The sequence below is a fragment of the Mirounga leonina genome, unplaced genomic scaffold (assembly GCF_011800145.1).
Source record: "Mirounga leonina isolate KUSES-001 unplaced genomic scaffold, KU_Mleo_1.0 Mir_200, whole genome shotgun sequence".
Classification (NCBI taxonomy): Eukaryota; Metazoa; Chordata; class Mammalia; order Carnivora; family Phocidae; genus Mirounga; species Mirounga leonina.
In genome coordinates, this window is record NW_023270503.1 from 24,011,548 (window position 1) to 24,031,418 (window position 19,871).

Below are 19,871 nucleotides of genomic sequence, written 5' to 3' on the forward strand. Positions count from 1 at the left end.
GGCTGGGGCCACCCCTCCTCCCCTTGCAGCTCCTCCTGCTGACCTGCATTCTTAGCGGGGGCCTTTGGTGGGGCTCTGATGTTTGCTCACTGGCCCGCATTGGCAGCAATGCTGCTCGGCTGGCCTGACACCCCCCCCCCCCCCCCGGGAGCCCAAGGCCACCACTGACCCCTCAGATCTGGCACTCCCAGGCTGGGACGACCCTGGAGGGGCCAGGGAGGAATTAGGGAAATCAGGCCATGTGGGCTCACCCTTTGGACAACCTCTCTGAGCGGCCACCTCCTCTCCCGGGTTGGTGAGTGAAATCAGGAATGGGAAAGTGACGGAGGAGCAGGCCGCCCGGGAACTGCAGCCTGGGGCGGCGCTGTGGCCCGCAGACACACGCTGACCTCCGGCCAGTCCCGGCCCCACCTCGGGCGGCCGGGGAAGTGCAGGAGGGGGGCCGGCTGGGCTGCCCGCCGCTCTGGGTGCTCACATTCATCAGCACACAGCCTTGACGTTTGCTTCTGGAATGACCTCCGACGGCAACCTCAAGACACCTCCCCGTCGACAGCACATCTGAAGCAGCCTTCACTTTCCATGAGCTCTGGAGAGCCCGACAGCTCCGCGTCCTAGCAGCGCGGGTTTGAAAGCATCTCGGGAATCGAACAGTCTGGCTGTCTTCGCCCGGTAGAGGGCGTATTCGAGTCACCCATGGAGTTTCTCAAGACACCCGATTAACTCTCCAGCACCCCACCAAGTGATGTCCTCGAGGGCGTATTAGAACAGCGCTTCTCAAACTTTACACGGCGGGGTGTTGTTAACATGCAGCTTCTGATTCAGTAGGTCTGAGGTGGGGCCCAAGATTCTGCATCTTTTTAAAAAAGATTTATTTATTTATTTGGGGGGCAGAGGGAGAGAGAGAGAAGCAGACTCCCCACTGAGCTCGGAGCTCAACGCGGGGCTCAATCTTAGGACCTGCGCGGAAATCCAGAGTCGACCTCTTAACCAACTGAGCCACCCAGGTGCCCCAGATTCTGCATTTTTAACAAGTTTCCAGGTGATGCTGTTGCTGGCAGTCCACGGACAGAGTATGAAAGTATTCTGTTGTGCAGTGGGAGTTGTGTGGTTGAAAACGAATCCCTCCCCTCCACTCTCCACCTGTGCTTGAGAATCACAGAACTAGTTCAGTGTGGTCATTTTGCCACTGGGGAAACTGAGGCCCTCAAAGGAAAAGTGACCTGCCCAAAGAGACACTCCAGATCCATTGCAGAAGATGAGATGCCAGTGTTCTGAGTCTCAGGTGATGCTCTTCCCTGCCTCCAGCCCAGCTTCTAGATAATTCTTCTCCGCAAGTGGCAGTGCCCCTTCTGAAAGTAAAGACCATCTTCTTGGGGGAGAGCTTCCTCTTCAGAATCAGCCTTGGATACCTATAGGCAATTAGGAAATATCTCAGATTTCAGATCCCCCAACAGCCTTATCTGGTGCACGTGCCCATAGCCTGCCTCCTGGGGAAACCTTGGCCTCAGTCCCATCCCAGGAGTGACCCCAGGCTGGGATGCTGTGGCCAGAGCTCTGAGAAGCAGCCCTGACTGATGGGCAGGATGGATGTGGGAGAAGTAGATAATCTGCAATATCTCTCCTGTCCCCACTCCTGGAGGTCTCCACAGAGCAAAAGGAGTGAGATGCATTTGCTTAAATGCTGGTTACGGAGAGGCTTAATAGAGGAGAATGACCCGGAAAGCAGAACATTTGGGATCAGAGTCCACCCACACATCAATATGTGCCCCCTTGGCCAAGACTTCTTTGCTGTTTCAGTTTCACTATATGTAAAGGCACCAAATCTTTGGACTAGAAATTTTCAAATTTCCTTTCAAAGCTATCTTGGTAGGAGTTTGAGCACTGTGGGGCGGAATCCATCTTTTGGGGGTCAGGTGGCTTTTGAGCATATGTGCGTTTAAAAAAAATGCATTAACTTAAGTTATCCCTACACCTCCTGCCCTGTGACAATCTGACAGATCTTACGCCCCGGTGGGGGCTGGGGGTAGGTCGCACCTTTGTAATTCAAACCAGGACACAAGTGGCTGAGTTTTTTCCTCCAGATGCCCCAGCAATCCGCGCTCTCTAACAGATCTGCCCGGTTTTCCTTTCCTCTCTTTTCACGTGGGCTTCTTTCCACCCGCAGCTCCCGCTCCCCACGATGACCCCATCCGAAGTGCCGCTGGCTTCGTCTCAGCCTTTATCCGGACTGAAAGCGGCGCCGGCCAGAACGGGCAGCCTAGCACGGTTTCCGAGGCCGCTCCGCTCCAAGAAGCAGTGCTGGCGCGCGCCCTGGTGGAAAGCAGAAGAACTGCACGCGCTTGGTTCCGGCTCCGCCCCCCGGCCAAAGCCTTCCAGGTCACCTGGGAGCCTCCGCCCAATGACCCGAAGCGGAGGCGGTGGCGCTCGGGACCAAGCCGGGCATCTCGGAGGGAGAGAGGGTGAGGGGCACACCGTATCGGGGGAGGGGGGGAAGAGAGGAAGGGGGGCGTGAGACTCTTGGAGGGGCTGGGTGGCGAGGGAGGGGGTCCCGCGACTGCACCCGAGGGCCGGGCTCCCGGGAGGGCCCTGGGAGCGTGCGCTCTGCGCCCGCCTGCTGAGCCCCGAGCCTGGAGCCGGGGGCCGAGAGCCGGTGCCTCTGCCGCGCATGGAGTGTGTGTGCGGTGCTGAGCACCCGGATCCAACGGCAGTGTCCTCCGAGTGTCTGTTGACACGTGTTGGGGGAGGGGCTCCCAGGGGCTGAGCCCTGGCCAGGATGGTGGAGAGGTGGCCCGAGGGGGACGCACTCATCTCCACCTCTCCCCAGATGGCTTCGTGGAACCCCGATGCCCCGTGTTCCTGCGATTGCTTTGTCTCGGTACCCCCGGCCTCGGCCATCCCCGCGGTGATCTTTGCCAAGAACTCTGACCGGCCCCGGGACGAAGTGCAGGAGGTGGTGTTTGTACCGGCAGGGACTCACGCCCCTGGGAGCCGGCTCCAGGTGGGTTAGGCCTTATGGAAGTGTCAGGAGCTCCGGCAGATCTAGGCATCCATCTAAGACCGTCCTCCTCTGCTCCTCACGCCCGGAAAGGCGCCACAGGTGCTGGAAAGAGCATGACCTTCTTGTCTACCAACCTGGCCCTAGCCTCTTTTTAGCCTCCTCTGCAAAATGGGAATACCAGAACCCTTTGTGAGTGGACTCTCCCTTTCTCCCCCCTTACCTGCAGTGCACCTACATTGAGGTGGAACAGGTGTCAAAGACTCACGCTGTGATCCTGAGCCGCCCTTCTTGGCTGTGGGGGGCTGAGATGGGCGCCAACGAGCATGGCGTCTGTATTGGCAACGAGGCAGTGTGGACCAAGGAGCCAGTTGGCGAGGGGGAAGCCCTGCTGGGCATGGATCTGCTCAGGTGGGGACCCTGCCCTCCCTCATCGCTACGCACTGGAAGTCTGGCTGCTGAGTACTGACCCAGGCCATCCCCCTCCCCCCCCAAGCGGGGTCACAGGGGCCTCCATCTTTGTGTCCCCCTCGCCATCCCCAGAGAGGCTGCCCCTGCTCCTCTTCTCTCCCGGGGCCCCATCTCTCCAGTCTGGTAAGGAGCTCCCAAGTGTGACCACTTCTGGGCCTCTCCTGGCTCAGAAATAGGGCAGTGGTTTCCCATTTCTTTTTTCAATAGAAGTGCTTTTTGTTCTTTCCCAAATGGAATCTCATAGGGAGCCCCAATGTATAAAGCCTGTAAAATCAGAGCAGCTCTGGTTCAAGGGAGCCTGGGGGACTCGGTGCGCTTCTCTCTCTGAGACCATGTTTCGGGCCTCTTCATGGGACCCTCAGAGCAGAACTTGGAAACCGCTGGCCTAACTGCGCTCCATACGACCGCTGTCGGCAGACTGCGTGACGGGGGCCTCTCTGGGCTGCGTCTCTCCGTTGCGGCTTCCGTCACCCGCCACTGGTACGTCACTGCCCTTCTGGTCCCTGCCCCTCTCTTCGTGCCAGGCTGGCTTTAGAACGGAGCCGCTCTGCCCTGGAGGCCTTGCACGTGATCACGGGCTTGCTGGAGCGCTACGGGCAAGGGGGCAGCTGCCGGGAGGACCCCGCACCATTCTGCTACCACAACACTTTCCTGCTGGCTGACCGGACTGAGGCGTGGGTACTGGAGACGGCGGGGAGGCTGTGGGCCGCACAGAGGATCCAGGGTGAGGGCCTGGCACCGGGGCTTGCCTCCCGGGGGTGTCCCCTTTTGCCAGCCTTGGGAGGGGGTGGGATGGGAGCAGGGCAGGGCAGGACCCTTGCTTCCCCCTTCACTTGCTTAGGTCCTCTTGTGCTCTAGCCTGCCACTTCCTCTGGGGAGCCTTCCTGGACTCCCTGGCAGTCAGGTTCCCCCCTTATATGCAAGCAGGTGCCTCTTCATTGCACTCACCACAGCTGCAAGTTCACATTTATTTCTGTGATCCTTTTGTCTGTCGCCCTCCCCACGAGGGCAGGACTATTCTCTTCACCATCATGTTCTTGGCACCTGGTACAGAGCAGGTGCTTCATGAGAAATGAGCCATCCCCTCCCCCCCGCCCCCTCCACAGAGGGGGCCCGCAACATCTCCAACCAGTTGAGCATTGGCACGGACATCTCGGCCGAACACTCGGAGCTGCGGACCCACGCCCTGGCCCAGGGCTGGTGGGGTGGGCAGGGCACTTTTGACTTCGCTCAGGTCTTCTCCCTGACCCAGCAGCCTGTGCGCATGGAGGCTGCCAAAGCCCGCTTCCAGGCTGGGCGGGAGCTGCTGCGGCAGCAAAGAGGTCAGTGAGCGGATGGTGGCGGGCTGGGGGCCGGAGGGCCTCGGCAGTGCCAGCCCCTCTCCTCTCCCACGGCTTTGACCCAAGGTCAGAGGTCCCCCTTCTGCCCTGGGGCCCCCCTCAGCCTGTCCTCCTTCGCAGGGGGCATCACGGCAGAGGTGATGATGGGCATCCTCAGGAACAAGGAGAGTGGCATCTGCATGGACTCAGGAGGCTTTCGCACCACGGCCAGCATGGTGTCCATCCTGCCCCGGGACCCCACACGGCCCTGTGTCCACTTCCTCACCGCCACACCAGACCCATCCAGGTGAGGGGAATGAGGGTGGGGAAGGCAGGCGAGAGCGAGCCGGGTGGGGGATGTAATAACCTTCGCTCCTTCCATCTCTGTCCCATTAGGTCCGTGTTCAAACCTTTCATCTTCGGGGCAGGGGCGGCCCAGGCCCCCCAGGTGCTGTCCCCCACTTTGGGAGCACAGGACCCTGTTCGGACCCAGCCCCGATTCCAGACTCAGGTGGATCGCCGGCACACCCTCTACTGCGGACACCAGGTGGCTCTGGGGCTGATGGAGAGTGAGCAGGTACCCCCAGGGACGAGGGGCTACTCTGGGGGCATGACTCACTTCACCCACCCCCAGTCGGGATTCTGGAAATATGAGGGGGGCCTGGGAGTGGAGGAGAGACTCTAGAGTTGGGGAGAGGAGTCTCTGCCTTCAAAGCCAGCTGCCCAGGAAAATGTCGGGGACCCTGTCCTTTCGCCTGCTTGTGGGAGATGGCAGGGATCTCCCCCGGATCCAGAGGGAAGCCTGTCCTGGGGACTCATCTCCACCTTTCCTGGGCAGGATCGGGGGCAGCAGCTCCGGCAGAAGCAGCAGGATCTGGAGCAGGAAGGCCTGGAGGCTGTGCGGGGACTGCTGGCCGGGGAGTGGGCCCCACCGCCCCAGGAGCTGGGCACCCTCTTCCAGGCCTTTGTGGAGAGGGAGAGCCAGGTGTATGCCTGAGCGCCACAGCGCCTCCTGGCCTGGGGCGGGCACAGGACCCCCGGCGCAGCAGGATCAGCACAAGCCCTTCACTCCCCTCAGCCTTGTTCAGGGCGGCCAGCTCGGCCTTTGCCTTAATAAAGTATGTTATTTCGCTGTTCAGTGAACATGATCCCAGGTCTAGCGGGGATGGGAGAGCCAAGTGAGGGCAAAGGGCAGCCCTGAGCTGACTACAGGGCCTCTGGTCGTCTTGCTGGGCAGCAGTCGTCTCACTTGGGTGATGGGAACTAGATGGAGAACTTTGTGGCAGGGGCGTGTGAGCAGAGGTGGTCTCCCCAGGTGTGTGAGCGGGTGTGAACAAGAGAACACGCCTGGCACAATATGGGGCTACCGTTTAGGGAGAATTAGAACCACGGGTTTTTGGTCCTTGGCTTGAACCTTGGGAGGGCACTCCCTAAGGGTGGCAGTGAGATGTGCCCCGGAGGACGGCATCTTCCCCAAGGCGAGGCCCGCTCAGGGCCCAGGCAGCCAGGTGGGGACCTGAGGTGGGCCAGTCCTTTGGGTAGTTCCCGAAAGGTCCAGAAACGTGTTCTTTAGAGTTGGGATCTGTATTTCTGTGACTCCTTCCCACTGCCTTGACTGCTTGCTTCCCCTCAGATGCCCCCCAACAACATGAAAGACATACTCAGGGGCACCTGGGTGGCTCAGTCATTAAGCATCTGCCTTTGGCTCAGGTCATGATCCCAGGGTCCTGGGATTGAGCCCCGCATCAGGCTCCCTGCTCGGCGGGAAGCCTGCTTCTCCCTCTCCCACTCCCCCTGCTTCTGTTCCCTCTGTCGCTGTCTCTTTCTGTCAAATAAATAAATAAATAAAATCTTAAAAAAAAAAAAAAGAAGCGGGAGACATTTTACTGGGGTAGGCTGGGAGACATTTTACTGGGGTAGGCTCCTGCCACAGGGGCGGGGTCTGAGAAGGAGGGGAGGCCCTACCCCATGCCCTGTTCTTCCCCAGTCCTTGTGCCTGGGGTACTGCTGGTAAGGACGGGCTGCACTTCACTTCTGGATTCTTTTGGTCACAGTTTTGGTTGTGCTAGAGGCCCCAGCCACAGAGGCCACGGGGGCTGGGGTCCCCTTCTTTGCCGGGACAGCGCTTTGCTGGCCGGAAACCAGAGGGCAGGGTTTCTTGCTGGCAGAGGTGGCCTGTGGCAAGGAGGCAGCCTTGGGGGATGTCTCCGTCCCTTGCTTGGGAGTGACAGAGAGACTGCTGTCCCTAGCCATGGGCCCCCCAGGCAGCAGGGGGAGGCCAGTGAGGGCGGGCTTTGTCTCCATCCTCAGAATGTGCTCAGCCAGGGCTGCCTGCTGTCTGCGCTCCTTGTGTCTGCCCATCTGCTCCAGCTCCTGGAGGAAGCCTGGCAGGGACAAGACGGGAGGTGGTAGATGGAGCCCCAGGCTTGGCAGGAAGGCCCTTGGCGGGAGGTCTCTGGCTGACCCCCTGAGCAAACTAACCTGCTGCCATCCCTAGTGGGGAGGGGCCCGGGGCTGGGGTCGGGAGGACGCGTCACCTGCATGCTGGGCTGACACCTGGCCCCAGCGGCACTGTCCGTCTCTGACCCAGATGCTGCTCTGGGCTTGGGGCTGCCTCCCTAGCCACCACTGCCATCTTAGCTTCCCCCGTGCCCCACGGGGCAGAGGGGAGTTCTGGGAAGGGTGCGAGCCTTGGAAAGCAGGGCCACCTCGCTCTGTGCAGAACGGGCCACTCAGCTCCGGGAACTCCTCCTCCTCCTCATCGCCCGAGGCTTTCTCCTCCTCATCCGAGGTCCAGCGCTCTAACACGGGCTGCTTGTCCAGGTCCAGGAGCAGCGGCAGGGCTTCTGTCACCAGCTCCCTGCAGGGCGGGAAGAGCAGAGGCCCCCCAGGAGAGCACCCATGGGTGGGGAGCCTGGGGGAGCCAGACACAAGCTGCAGCAACCGCATCGAGAGGGGTGGGTGTTCGCAGGCAGGGAGATGGGCCTGCGGTCAGCCCCAAAGAGCTAAGGGCTGGCTCCGTGTGGACCTCGGGGTGGGAGAGAAAAGGCGTCCCACTTGAGCTGGGGTGGCAGAGGAGAAGGTGCCATGGATGGTGACCCCAGGTCTGCAGGCTGAGAGGGAGCCCACGTGGAGGGAGGAGGAGCTCGGCCATCCCCCATTTCTTCCCGCCCTCAGGTCCTTCTCACCTGTACCTGTCCTGGTTGGTGCAGCTATTTCCAGTCAGGTTGAGGATGAGAATGCTCTGGGGGAACTCATCTGCATGCACCAGGGAGAGGGGAAGGAGGGTGTCATAGCCTTCTTCTGGCCCAAAGCCACTGCCTCTTTGTACAGCCTCCCCAGACCCCCCAGAGGCACAATATGGGGCTACCGTTTAGGGAGAATTAGAGTTGCTGCTAATGCAAGCATAGGGAGATGGTGGCAGAGAGGAGGGGGGGCCCCCAACACGAGGCTTATCCCATGAGCTGAGGCCAGGCCCTTCCTACCCAGCTTCAGGGTTTCTATCAGGTTCTCAGAAAGGTCCAGAAACTGGAGATGTGGGAGGTCACGGAGGTTTTCCACCTGCTTGATTTGGTTTCCTGCCAGAGACAGGAAGCTGCGGGGGGAAGGGAGGGGTGCAGAGACAGAGCTGAATCACAGAACCACTGGAGGAAGGGAGGAGGGCACCAGGCGCCCGGCGCCCCTGGCTAAGCAGCCCGATGATGAGTGGGGACCCATGGCCCCCTGGGGTGGGGGAAGCAGAGCAGGGCTTGCTGGGTCCTCAGCGGACAAGACATTAGGCTTGGAGAGGTCTGCACCAGTTCTCTGGGGCGTGACCGGGTCTCCCTCTCTCCCCCCTCCCGCGGGCCTGAACCCTGACACCACGTACCGCAAGGAGGGGACGCAGGCCAGGTTCTCAATCCGCTGGATCTTATTCTGCAGAAAGCAAATGAGTTGGGGAAGCTGGGTAGACCACGTCTCCTGGCCCAGCCAGAGAGCTGGCACTTTGGGAATGACAGCCCCCCAACCCTGCTCCCTGAACTGGTTCTCAGTACCTGGGGATGATTTGCTTTCTCTGGGTGGATGGTGAAGGGTGTCAACTTGGGGGCTGACTACGCTTCATTAAAGTATACCCTGCTCACCCCACAACCAAAGAGGGGCCTGGAAATAAGAAGGAAACCAAGGGGCCATGGGGAAATAGCAAAAGCCTTGGTGGTGGCTTAGGTACACACAGGAGTAATGAATATACATTACTTTGATTTGTAAAGTTTCTATGGGGAAAGATTAAAGGAGCTGGGTATATTCAAACTGGAGGAGACTGAATATCAGCCAGTCAACCACCACCACCACCAACAACAACAACAAACAGTCTTCAAGGTTCTGAAGGATGCAGAGGAATCTTCTGGTTCCCTCTTCTACTTCTTCAAAACAGGAAATGGGCTCGAGGTATATATAACATGAGAGATTTAAGGTAGACACCAAAAAGAACTTTGAGGCCAAGAGAAGTGTCTGACAAAAAACAGTGATTCAAGAGCATGCTCAGGATCTCTTTTGGGAGGATTGGTCTTTCAAGTGAACAGAATTCCTGATTCATCTAGGAACAGTTCCTTCCTTCCTTCCTTCCTTCCTTCCTTCCTCCCTCCCTCCCTTCCCTCTCTCTTTCTTTCTTTCTCTTTCTCTTTCTCTTTCCTTCCTTCCTTCCTTTCTGATTTTACTTTTAAATAATTTCTACACCTAATGTGGGGCTTGAACTTAGAACCCTGAGATCTAGAGTTGCATGCTCCACAGATAAGCCAGCCAGGAACCCCATCTGGGAACAGTTTCAATGAAGGTCTGCCTACCTGAACGCCAGAAAATGGGTAAGATGACCTGATTGGTTGCTTTTGGATTAAACAGACTCTGTCCACAGAGGGTGAAGGGGGAGGAAGGGCAGGAGGCAAGAAGTTACCGCTTGCAGATAAAGGCTGTGAAGGTTCTGGAGGCCCTCAAGGTTCCCGATAGTGGTAATCCCCTCCCGGTCCAGGCGGACAGTCTGCAGTTCAGCCAGAGTGTGAAACCTGGAAGAACGGTCAGCAGATGTTATAAGGGAGCACCACTTCTGCGGTGTCTCAGCAGGGAAGATGGGAGGGGGGAGGAAAGGTGTTTCAAGCAAAGTGCCTTTGATGAGATGTCGAACAACTTCTTGACTCATGAGGCGGTGTCCAAATCATGAAACCTGGTTGGTTGGGAGCCCTGGATCTTGGTCAGTAGCACTGGGAAGGATCAGAGGGTGAGAGGAGTAGAGGGCCCTTGGACTGGGAAATGGGTGATAGCAGCTTATGGTTCCTAGAGAGACTCTGAGGCAAGGGAAGACTTCCTTGGGCCAGCATGGATGGTGGAAGCAGGGGCCGGGGCAGAGATGAGACAATCTCTGCAGGAGGATCCTTCCTCACTTCCCTTTTGGGTGGTCCGTGGAAGGAAAAGCACTTGTTCTGTTCACATTTACTGCCCACTAGAGACAAATGAGAGTCCCTGCTCATCACTATTAGGGAAGCAGGCCAAACATCTATGACAAGTGGATGACAGATACGAGTACAAGGGACTAAAGGAGTGCCTGAACTGTGCACTCAGTCGTGAATCAGGGGACAGGGAATGCTTCTTGAAGGAGGTGACATATAAGTAGAAGTTGGCTGGGAAGGTGAGAAGGGGATGAGGAGAAGGCATGTCAAAAAGAAGGAACAGTATGTGCTAATCCAGGCTTTCTCCAACTTTAATATGCCCAGGAGTCCCTTGGGGGTTCTTGTTAAAATGCAGATTCTGGTTAAGTAGGTCTGGGATGGGCCTGTCTTCATTACTAACAACCTCCCAGGTGATGCTGCTCGGCACCAATCTGAGAGGCAAGGTGCTAAGGTGTGAAAACGTGGGGTCTTAGAGGAATTGTGAACAGCAAGAAATAAGGCTGAAAAGGTATCAGAAGTCAACTCACACTAAGGCATTTGGATTTTATTCTGGAAGTACGAGAGAGCCAAGGAAGGTTCTATCAGGGTGTGCCTGATCAGATCTATCATTTAAAAGGATCACTTTGGCAACGGTACGGGGATCCAGGACTGGGGGCATGGAGACTAATTAGGAGTTTGTTGAGAGGTGATGGCTTAAGAGCCTTATTTAAGGCAGTTGAGTGGGCATGGTAAAAAAGAAATAGAATAATGTTTAAGGAGGCAAAATCAATTGGACATGACCACTGATTGAATGCATGGAGTAAGTAAAAAGAGGGACAAAGATGAGTTGACAAACCAGTACAGCTCAGGGGACCGGTCATCCTGTGTGTTTCAATCGTCCAGCACCCCTTTTCTCCCCCCTGGCACTCACATCTTCTCTGACAGATCCTCATCCTCAGGGAAGGCCAAGTTCCGCTTAGTGATAAGGGCTTCAGTAATACACACTCCCCCTTCCTCTGGACTCTGGGCAGACTTAGCTGTGAAAAGATGAGTCCGGTTGTTACATTTCTTATTCTTGAAGCCTGACCCTACTGTTATCCAACTGTTCTACTCACCACCCCATCCCCTACTCACCTCCGGGCATGATTTAAAGGTTACTGGCCTGGCATGGGATTAGAACGAAGGGAAGCAGACCAACTTGGACAGTCCCGGGTATGGCGGAACCCAGGATGGTATGAGGAGAGAGACGCTCGGAGACTCGAAGGACAAGGGAAAGTGGTTGATTCAGAGCCAATTAATGAGGTGGGGTAGAAGACAAAAGTAAATCGAGGCGGGGGCTCTGGAGTTTGAGGGGTGCAAAAGGACTAGCAAAACGGGGATTGTGGGTAGAGAGTGGCGGGTACGGATCAAAAGAAAAGAGCTGTGCCCAGGAGGCTAAGCGTCGTTGCTAGGAGACTGGACGCCAGGTTGGGCGTCGGGGAGGGCGGGCTCACAGGCACCCGGCTTAGCGCATGCGGATTAGTGCTCCAGCCGGCGGATCTGCCGGCTGCTTCCGGCCCCAGGACTTCCCACAATCCTTAGCTCCTTCTGTCTCTCCCGGCTCCCATCTGTTCTTCCGGTGGCGATGGCTGCGGCCGTGGCTGGGATGCTGCGAGGGGGTCTCCTGCCCCAGGCGGGTAAGGAGCGGCGCAGGTCCTCACGGCGCGTTCCGGCCGGTGCTCTCTAGTTCTGTCTCCCCTCTTCCACTACTGATCCTCTCCCGCAATCTCTTACTCCAGACAGCTCCCGATGACCCCTGGCCCCAGCTAGATCGCTGGCCGCCTTCCTCCGTCTAAAATTCCCTGTGACTGCAGGCACTAGTAGTAGGCGCAGTGCAGCAACAGCGTCGGCGACAACCACAGTCTTTCTTCCCTCCGCCCGAGTCCCCCTTCCTTCTCTGGGTTTCTGTAATGCACCACCCAGCTCTTGGTCGCCTCCAGTTTCCTTTGCTTGAACCACTGCCCGCCCCGACCTTGGCGCTGTGCCACCTTTCCACGGTCTCAGCCTAAATGTCACCTGCTCAGGTCTGCCCTGGCCACCTTCTGCAAAGCAGGTTTCCCCTGTTAAATCTGTATTCTGCAGGTTGTTTATGGACCCCTTTCACTCTTACAGTCTGTAATTTTGCATTGGTTTATGTGTTGTCTCCTGTATTAGACTTCAAACTCCGTAAGGGCAGAACCGTGTTCGTTCAGTATAGCCAGCAGGTGGCGTGGTGCCTGGCATTAGTAGGCATGCAATAGACATTTGTTTAATGAATGATTTTGCGCACATAATATAGGCCAGGCACAGTGGTAAATGATTGACATGTATTAGCTCATTTAAATCTTAGAGCAGTCATGAAGAAGTCATTATCATCTCCTTTTTTTTAATTTTAAAGATTTTATTTATTTATTTGACAGAGAGAGAGACAGAAGAGCACAAGCAGAGGGAGTGGCAGAGGGAGAGGGAGAAGCAGGCTCTGCACTGAGCAGGGAACCCAATGCGGGACTCGATCCCAGGACCCTGAGATCATGACCTGAGCCGAAGGCAGATGCTTAACCATCTGAGCCACCCAGGCGCCCTATCATCTCCTTTTATAGGTGAAGAAATTCAAGTTTAGACCAGTTGAGTGACTGGTCAAGGTCACAGGTAGTAAGTGGCAGAAGAGATTAAAATCTGGTTCCATCTGTGGGGTGCCTGGGTGGCTCAGTCGATATAAGCATCCGGCTCTTGGTTTTAGCTCCGGTCCTGATCTCAGAGTCGTGAGATTGAGCCCTGCGTCGGGCTCAATGCTGCTGAGCGCGGAGTCCGCTTGTCATTCTCGCTCCCCCCCCCCCCCCCCTTTTTCTCAGGAAAAAAAATCCAGTTCCATCTGATCCCAAACCTGTGTTCTTAACTTAGGTTTTGTGGCTGCTGGCAAGAAAACCTCTCACCCCAGCAAACCTCCATGCTCTTTGTTAGAGCCACCTTCTAGCTGAACTTTTCCCTGAGACCCCATCCCAATCTTGGGAAGGGCTGAAAGTGGGAAGTGCTAGCTGGGTCCTTTCGTTGAAGATGAAGGGGTCACTTAGGCTTACAGCTTTCAAGTGGCTCCCTTGTCTTCTGAGGGTGCTCTCCACCGATGCCTGTAAACAAGAACGGAGGGAAGGGAGGCTTGTTTGGGGGAGCTGTGAGGAGCTGTGAGGGCCGTGGATCTTCTTTTCTCTCTTCAAATCATGGGCGAAGGCTTCAGAGCAGTGCTTAGAGCAGTGGTTTTCAGACTTCAGCGTGTACCTGCAACACCCGGAGGGCTTCTTAGAACTGTTTGCTGGGCTCCCCTCCAGTGCTTCTGACTCAGTAGGTCCAGGACAGGCCCTGAGAACTTGGGTTTCTAACAAGTTCCCAGGTGATGCCAATGTTGCTGGCTGGGTGAGGGGAGCACACCCTGAGGACCACTGGCTTAGACCAGGGCTTGGCATACTGTGGCTGGACTGGTCACTATGTTTTATAAATAAAGTTTTATTGGAATACAGCCGTATGTGCTTGTTTCATATTGTCTAGGATTGCTTTCATGATACAATGGCACAGTTGAGTAGTAGACAGACTGTACGGTTCTCAAACTTAAAATATTTACTATTTGACCATTTAAGAAAAAAATTTGCGGGGCGCCTGGGTGGCTCAGTGGGTTAAGCATCTGCCTTCAGCTCAGGTCATGATCCCGGGGTCCTGGGATTGAGCCCCGTGTCAGGCTCCCTGCTCAGCGGGGAGTCTCCTTCTCTCCCTCTGCCCCTCCACCCGCACTCGCGTTCTCCATTACTCTCTCTCAAATAAATAAATAAAATATATTTTTTTAAAGATTTTATTTATTTATTTGAGACAGAGAGAATGAGATACAGAGAGCATGAGAGGGAGGAGGGTCAGAGGGAGAAGCAGACTCCCTGCCGAGCAGGGAGCCCGATGCGGGACTAGATCCCGGGACTCCAGGATCATGACCTGAGCCGAAGGCAGTCGCTTAACCAACTGAGCCACCCAGGCGCCCAATAAATAAAATCTTTAAAAAAAATTTGCTCAACCCTCTCCCCCCTTTTTAATGTGTTCAAATATACTTTCTTCCTTGTTCTCATCTTTTTCTCCCATCTCTGTGCATATAGAAGAGCTGGAGAAATGGGAGCCTCAAAGGACTTAGGGTCACCCGTTAAAGAGAAGGGGAGTTTGGGGGATTTAGGATTCCTAGCAGACAATTCCTTGTCCCACTCTCGTGCTGAGTCTAGCACAAGACTCTCTGAGCCATGGTTGTCTCGCCCAGAGGTGGGCTTTTTTGCCATCTGAGGCCAACTAAGGACTCCCAGAGGCTGCACAGCACAGTGTTGCCATTTCCCCTCCCAGGCCGGCTGCCCACCCTCCAGACCGTCCGTTGTGGTTCCAAGGCTGTTACCCGCCATCGTCGTGTGATGCATTTCCAGCGGCAGAAGCTGATGGCTCTGACTGAGTATATCCCCCCAAAACCCGTGGTCAACCCGAGATGCCTACCGTGTCCTCCCAGTCCCCCACAGGAGGTAAGGAGGACACTGCCTGTCCTTGATGCTGGGATGGTGGATTGAAGTGATCTTGTCTCTGAAGCCATAATGAAGTAGCTCCCCAGGACCCAGCCCTCCACATCATTACTTCCCCTCTTTGACCCTGTGGGCCAGTTGCTTTAAAATGAAATGTGCACTTGATTCTGCTTGGCATTTTGGGCTCTGGATCAGACGGGCCTCCTGGATTTCCTTCTTTCTTTACTTGTCTCCCCCAAATTGTGTGAAGGTTATCCAAGCAGGTGGAGGTAGGGGAGAGTATCTCTCTTGTCTTGAAAGGACTTGAAGTTTCCCATGTTTGGGCATCCCCAGCACCAGTCCCCCAGGGAGAAAGGGGGACAAGGAGAAGGGCAGCTGATGTCCCCTTGGTCATCCCTTCCTGACTACAGGAGACAGGCCTTATCCGGCTCCTCCGTCGGGAGATAGATGCAGTTTTCCGAGAGAACCGAATGATAGCTGTCTGTCAGAATGTGGCTCTGAGTGCGGAGGACAAGCTTCTCATACGGCACCGGCTGCGGAAGCACAAGATCTTGATGAAGATCTTCCCCAACCAGGTAGAGAGCAGCCCTCTGATACGGGCACCCTGTTCCCCCACCCCCGCCAACTCAGACCACAGGGGGCCCCTCCCCAGATCGGGTGTGTTCGACCCTCCCACCGCAAGCAACCCTCCAGTCTGGTGCCTAGGCTGTGGTTGGGGGCCGAGGAGACTGTCGGCTTGCACCGTCAGCCTGACTTGGCCTGTGATCAGGGTGGGCAGCCCTTCCTCCCACTTGTCCCCAGGAAGCCCTCTTTCCTGCTGTTCCAGGTTCTGAAGCCCTTCCTAGAGGATTCCAAGTACCAAAACCTGCTGCCCCTCTTTGTGGGCCACAACTTCCTGCTGGTCAGCGAGGAGCCCAAGGTCAAGGAGATGGTGCGAGTCTTAAAGGGTGTGCCTTTCCTGCCACTGCTCGGTGAGCAAGCACCCTGCGGGTTGAGGATGGGGGTGAAGGGGAGTGGGTGCTACTGCAGCCTGGTGCCATCTGCTAAGTACATGTGGGTAAAACTGTGGACCTCCTTGCGGGGGACATCCTCTCATGGATGGGGCCTGAGTCAGTAGCACCATTTGTTCTTTGGTGTTTTTTTAAAGATTGTATTTATTTTTTTGACAGAGAGACACAGCGAGAGAGGGAAGTCAAGCAGGGGGAGTGGGAGAGGGAGAAGCAGGCTCCCCGCTGAGCAGGGAACCCGATGCGGGGCTCGATCCCAGGACCCTGGGACCATGATCTGAGCCGAAGGCAGACACTTAACGACTGAGCCACCCAGGCGCCCCAGTAGCACCATTTGTTGAGGGCTGCCTGTGTCCCTCCAGAACCTGTGTTGGCTCTCACTGCCCTGCGTCTGTCCTCCCTCCCTCCCTCCCGCCCTCCCTCTCTCCCTCCCTCTCTCCCTCCCTCTCTCCCTCCCTCACTTCCTCCCTCACTTCCTTCCTCCCTTCCTCCCTCCCTCCCTCTCTCCCTCACTCCCTTCCTTCTTTTTTAGATTTATTTATTTAAGGGAGAAAGAGAGCTCAGGCAGGGGGGCGGGGTGAGGGGCAGGGGCAGAGGGAGAGGGGGAAGGAGAGAAGCAGACTCTGCGCTGAGCGGGGAGCCCCATGCGGGGCTGGATCTCACAGCCCTGAGATCATGACCTGAGCCAACACCAAGAGTCGGATGCTTAACCACCTGAGCCACCCAGGCGCCCCAGTCCTGTGTCATTTCTGCAGGGGCGGGGCGGGGGGGTGGAGAGGAGGGAAAGCAGAGAGAGGGCTCTGCAGGGAGAGGAAGTTCAGACACCTTGAGTCTAGCAGTGGGGTGCAGAAAGCCACACAGACAGAGATACTTAAACAACCCAGGGGAAGGGCACTGAGGGCAGTGAGCAATGTTTCCCAGACTCCCCTAATGCTGGGGATCCCAGGAGATGATTCTTCTAGAGAAGACTGGTTTCATAGCTACCCCACTACACACACACGCTCTGTGGTTCTTTCTTTTTTTTTTTAAGATTTTATTTATTTATTAGAGAGAGACAAGTGGGAGCGAGAGGGAGAGGGAGAGGCAGGCTCCCCGCTGAGCAGGGAGCCCAATGTGGGGCTCGATCCCAGGCCCCTGGGATCATGACCTGAGCCGAAGGCAGATGCTCAACTAATTGAGCCACCCAGGCGCCCCTCTGCGGTTAAGAAGGTTTAGGAAACCATGACTTAGTTGGGGGTGGGCCAGGTGGATGTCTTATGTGAGTGTTTTCTAGGGAAGAGTTAGGAAGGAAGGGAGGGGATCAGTCCCAAACTGAGGGGGAGCTGGGTGGGACAGGTGTGGGAGCCAGATTTGGGGGAAGGCCGGGAGGTGGAGGAGGGTGGCAGAGCGTGCGTTGGAACCTTGAGCTGGACCGTTGGTTTCAGCGGAGAGAGGCATTTGCGGGGGCCCCGCTGAGCCTGTGTTCCTCCAGGTGGCTGCATCGACGGCACCATCCTCAGCAGGCAGGGCTTCATCAGCTACTCCCAGCTTCCCAGCCTGGCCATGGTGCACGGAGAGCTGGTAGGAGGACTCACCTTCCACATGGCCCAGACCCACCTCTTGCTTCAGCACCAGCCCTTCCAGCTGACGGCCCTGCTGGACCAGTACATCAGACAGCAACAGGAGGGGCACTCCATCGCGCCAGCCAGCGGGCAGCCTGCTTCTCCTGACTCTGTTCCGAACTCCTAGCCAGCCTGTTGTACCTAGCCTGCCCGTAAACACACTCTACCCCTGTTGGCTGCGCCCTCATCCATCAATCAGAAATGTGGAAGCACTTGGGGTGGGGAGTGGCGTTCGTGACCTGACTTCACTGACCCCGACTTCCTCAGATACGGGGCCACCCAGGGATGAAGAGACACCCCATTTCCGAATGGAGGCTCTGAATTGCTGTCTTTGTCCCTAGTGTTCCCACCCTGGGACCTAACAGGAGCAGGCTTTTGGCTCTCCGGGTCCAGGGCAGAGAAGCTGACCAGATGAGGAGGTTGCCCTCTGCCTCCATGTCCCCTGTCCCTTGCCGCACGTGTCTCCCGGCCTACCCCCTTGTGGGCCCGCCGTGCTGCAGTAGTCCCCCTCGGTACTTGTGCTGAGAATGGCATCTGTTGAGAGCCAGGCTCTGTGCTCACCACTTGACACACCTCCATTCCTCTCGCCGTGTCACCCTAACATTCGTCATTTCACAGAGAAGTTCAGGAGTCTGCCCAAGGTCATGCAGCTAATAAGAGACCCAACAGGTGCTTGAACCAGGCTCTCTGCTCTGAAGACCATGCCCTGGATTTCTGCCCTCAAGCTTCCTCATTAGGGTCTGGGGTGTGTCTGAACGTTAATTCTCCACCCTCAGGGTGTGTCACGTTATGGAAAGGTTGGGAGCACTGCTTGTTGATAAAACGAAATGCATTTTATTTCCTCGGTTTTGCTGTTTGCGAGCTTATCCTCCGTGTAGACTTATTCTCAGGGCTGCCTCTGATTCTCACTTCCCCTCCTAGAAAATCCTTCCTCTTTCCGTGTCCAGGCCTCTTACCTCCCTGGGCCAGTCCCACAAATGGCATCTCTTACATGTTTGTCCTTTTGAAGGCAGCTGCCAACTTTGCCCGGTAGCTAACGTGTCCCAGGTGATTCTGAGCAAGAGCTGGGCCAAACCAGAATTCTGTATTAATGAGGGGGCCTGGAGGCTCTTGAGTGGGAGGCCTCATCCCAATCTTGGAGAACCAGAAGTTCCTAATGAAGGAGAGAGAATGTTTAACTGGAAGCCTGCCCTTGTCCTTGACTGGAGCAGGGAAGGTGGCTGTCGAACTTTCCTCCCAGACCTGGGGCAGTGCAACAGCTTCCTTAGTCCTGGACAGACACCACTCTAGCAGTGACGATCTGCAGCTTTTCTGTGGCCTGGTCCAGGACCGATTTCCCACAGTGCCCAGGTCGGTGCCATATGCCCCAGGGATGCTTGATCAATAGGAAGTGAATTAAAAGGCCCCTAAGGCTCGTGGATGTCAGAGCTGGTCTTGCCAGTGCTGCTCAGTGCCCTCCCTGACTCCCAGAACCCTGCCGGGTGCCAACAACGCCCTCCTGGGGCAGCAGGAGCCGTGCTGAGGTTCTGAATGGACAAGAGAACAGGCATCTCCCAAAGGATGTGTAAGATCCTGTAGGGTAAACCAAGGCCTGGGTGGGGGAGGTGGCCCACATCCTTTCTGGATCAAAGAATCCTGCACTGCATTCTTCACCTGCTGGCGATGCCTGAGGCCCCACCATTAAAACTCACTTTCCAGAAAGCAGCTTCACTGTCCTTAAAGCTGTCTGTCCATCTTGCATTCATTTTAATGAGGTTTAGACTTTTTTTTTTAATCTTTTTTTTTTTTTAATTTATTTATTTGACAGAGAGATCGAGCGAGAGCAGGAACACAAGCAGGGGGAGTGGGAGAGGGAGAAACAGGCTTCCCGCTGAGCAGGGAGCCCGATGTGGGGCTCGATCCCAGGACCCTGGGATCATGACCTGAGCCGAAGGCAGACACTTAACGACTGAGCCACCCAGGCACCCCTAGACTTTTTTTTTTTTTTAAAGATTTTATTTATTAAGAGAGCACATGCGCCCGAACGGGGGAAGGAACAGGGGGAGAGAGAGAATCTCAAGCAGATTCTGTGCTGAGCGGGCAGAGCCCTACGCAGGGCTCAATTTCAAGACCCTGAGCCAAAAATCAAGAGTTGGATGCTTAACCGACTGGGCCACCCAGGTGTTACATGTTTAGACCTTAAGAGTTGATTTTTAATTAGAAATCAAGTACTGAGCTGAACACAGTACTCTGGCAGAAGAGGTGCTCAGAAAGGGAGGCCGGGGATACCTGAGTTGGCTCCAGCTAGCCCTAACAGCCACCTGGTCACTGCTGCAGACCTGCTCCTGATCCAGAGACTGCAAGCTGGGGGTTTTGTGTTACACACGGGTGCCTCCGGCCCCTTGGGTCCCGCCCTGGTGGGGTATCACCCGCAATGACAGCCTCGGTGGGGGCCGCTGCCTGTCCCTCCCCAGCGGTGGCCGCCCTGCTGACCGTGCTGTTGGCACTGTCTGTTGTGGTCCCCCAGGGGCATCCGTCCCTTCCCGTCAACCT

General features: G+C 56.3%; 3 protein-coding genes across 7 annotated transcripts; 2 read left to right on the forward strand and 1 right to left on the reverse strand.

Moving 5' to 3' along the window:
* Positions 1 to 2,369: 2,369 nt before the first annotated feature.
* Positions 2,370 to 5,928, forward strand: SCRN2 (secernin 2). Of its 4 annotated transcripts, none has more exons than XM_035026962.1 (8): positions 2,370 to 2,459; positions 2,825 to 2,998; positions 3,225 to 3,406; positions 3,991 to 4,190; positions 4,573 to 4,788; positions 4,927 to 5,092; positions 5,182 to 5,362; positions 5,624 to 5,928. In XM_035026962.1, exons 2-8 carry the CDS (start codon positions 2,825 to 2,827, stop codon positions 5,780 to 5,782), a joined length of 1,278 nt encoding a protein of 425 aa, XP_034882853.1. In that variant the 5' UTR covers positions 2,370 to 2,459; the 3' UTR covers positions 5,783 to 5,928. The 4 variants fall into 4 exon arrangements, with proteins under 4 accessions (XP_034882853.1, XP_034882854.1, XP_034882855.1 ...); XM_035026963.1 differs by having other exon boundaries at positions 3,991 to 4,144; positions 4,599 to 4,788; XM_035026964.1 differs by having other exon boundaries at positions 3,991 to 4,144; positions 4,722 to 4,788.
* Positions 5,929 to 6,813: 885 nt separating this feature from the next.
* Positions 6,814 to 11,595, reverse strand: LRRC46 (leucine rich repeat containing 46). The gene is made up of 8 exons (XM_035027388.1): positions 11,316 to 11,595; positions 11,113 to 11,218; positions 9,713 to 9,821; positions 8,654 to 8,700; positions 8,271 to 8,380; positions 7,974 to 8,043; positions 7,494 to 7,645; positions 6,814 to 7,169 (listed from the first exon to the last, which is right to left on the reverse strand). The coding sequence occupies exons 1-8, from the start codon at positions 11,323 to 11,325 to the stop codon at positions 6,814 to 6,816; spliced, it is 960 nt and encodes a 319-aa protein (XP_034883279.1). The 5' UTR covers positions 11,326 to 11,595.
* A 164-nt stretch (positions 11,596 to 11,759) lies between these two features.
* MRPL10 (mitochondrial ribosomal protein L10) lies at positions 11,760 to 18,176 on the forward strand. 2 transcript variants are annotated; one of them, XM_035026967.1, is made up of 5 exons: positions 11,760 to 11,857; positions 14,565 to 14,734; positions 15,142 to 15,306; positions 15,558 to 15,702; positions 17,163 to 18,176. In XM_035026967.1, exons 1-5 carry the CDS (start codon positions 11,806 to 11,808, stop codon positions 17,300 to 17,302), a joined length of 672 nt encoding a protein of 223 aa, XP_034882858.1. In that variant the 5' UTR covers positions 11,760 to 11,805; the 3' UTR covers positions 17,303 to 18,176. The 2 variants fall into 2 exon arrangements, with proteins under 2 accessions (XP_034882858.1, XP_034882857.1); XM_035026966.1 differs by having other exon boundaries at positions 17,210 to 18,176.
* Positions 18,177 to 19,871: the final 1,695 nt, after the last annotated feature.

Coding starts and splice junctions, on each gene's coding strand:
- MRPL10 (XM_035026966.1), top strand. CDS start 11,806: ATGGCTGCGGCCGTGGCTGGGATGCTGCGAGGGGGTCTCCTGCCCCAG. Junction 11,858..14,564: donor GGGTCTCCTGCCCCAGGCGG/GTAAGGAGCGGC, acceptor TTCCCCTCCCAG/GCCGGCTGCCCACCCTCCAG. Junction 14,735..15,141: donor CTCCCAGTCCCCCACAGGAG/GTAAGGAGGACA, acceptor TCCTGACTACAG/GAGACAGGCCTTATCCGGCT.
- LRRC46 (XM_035027388.1), bottom strand. Junction 8,701..9,712: donor ACAGCCTTTATCTGCAAGCG/GTAACTTCTTGC, acceptor TGCTTTCTGCAG/AATAAGATCCAGCGGATTGA. Junction 7,646..7,973: donor ACCAACCAGGACAGGTACAG/GTGAGAAGGACC, acceptor CCCGCCCTGCAG/GGAGCTGGTGACAGAAGCCC.
- SCRN2 (XM_035026962.1), top strand. CDS start 2,825: ATGGCTTCGTGGAACCCCGATGCCCCGTGTTCCTGCGATTGCTTTGTC. Junction 3,407..3,990: donor CTGGGCATGGATCTGCTCAG/GTGGGGACCCTG, acceptor TCTTCGTGCCAG/GCTGGCTTTAGAACGGAGCC. Junction 5,093..5,181: donor GCCACACCAGACCCATCCAG/GTGAGGGGAATG, acceptor CTGTCCCATTAG/GTCCGTGTTCAAACCTTTCA.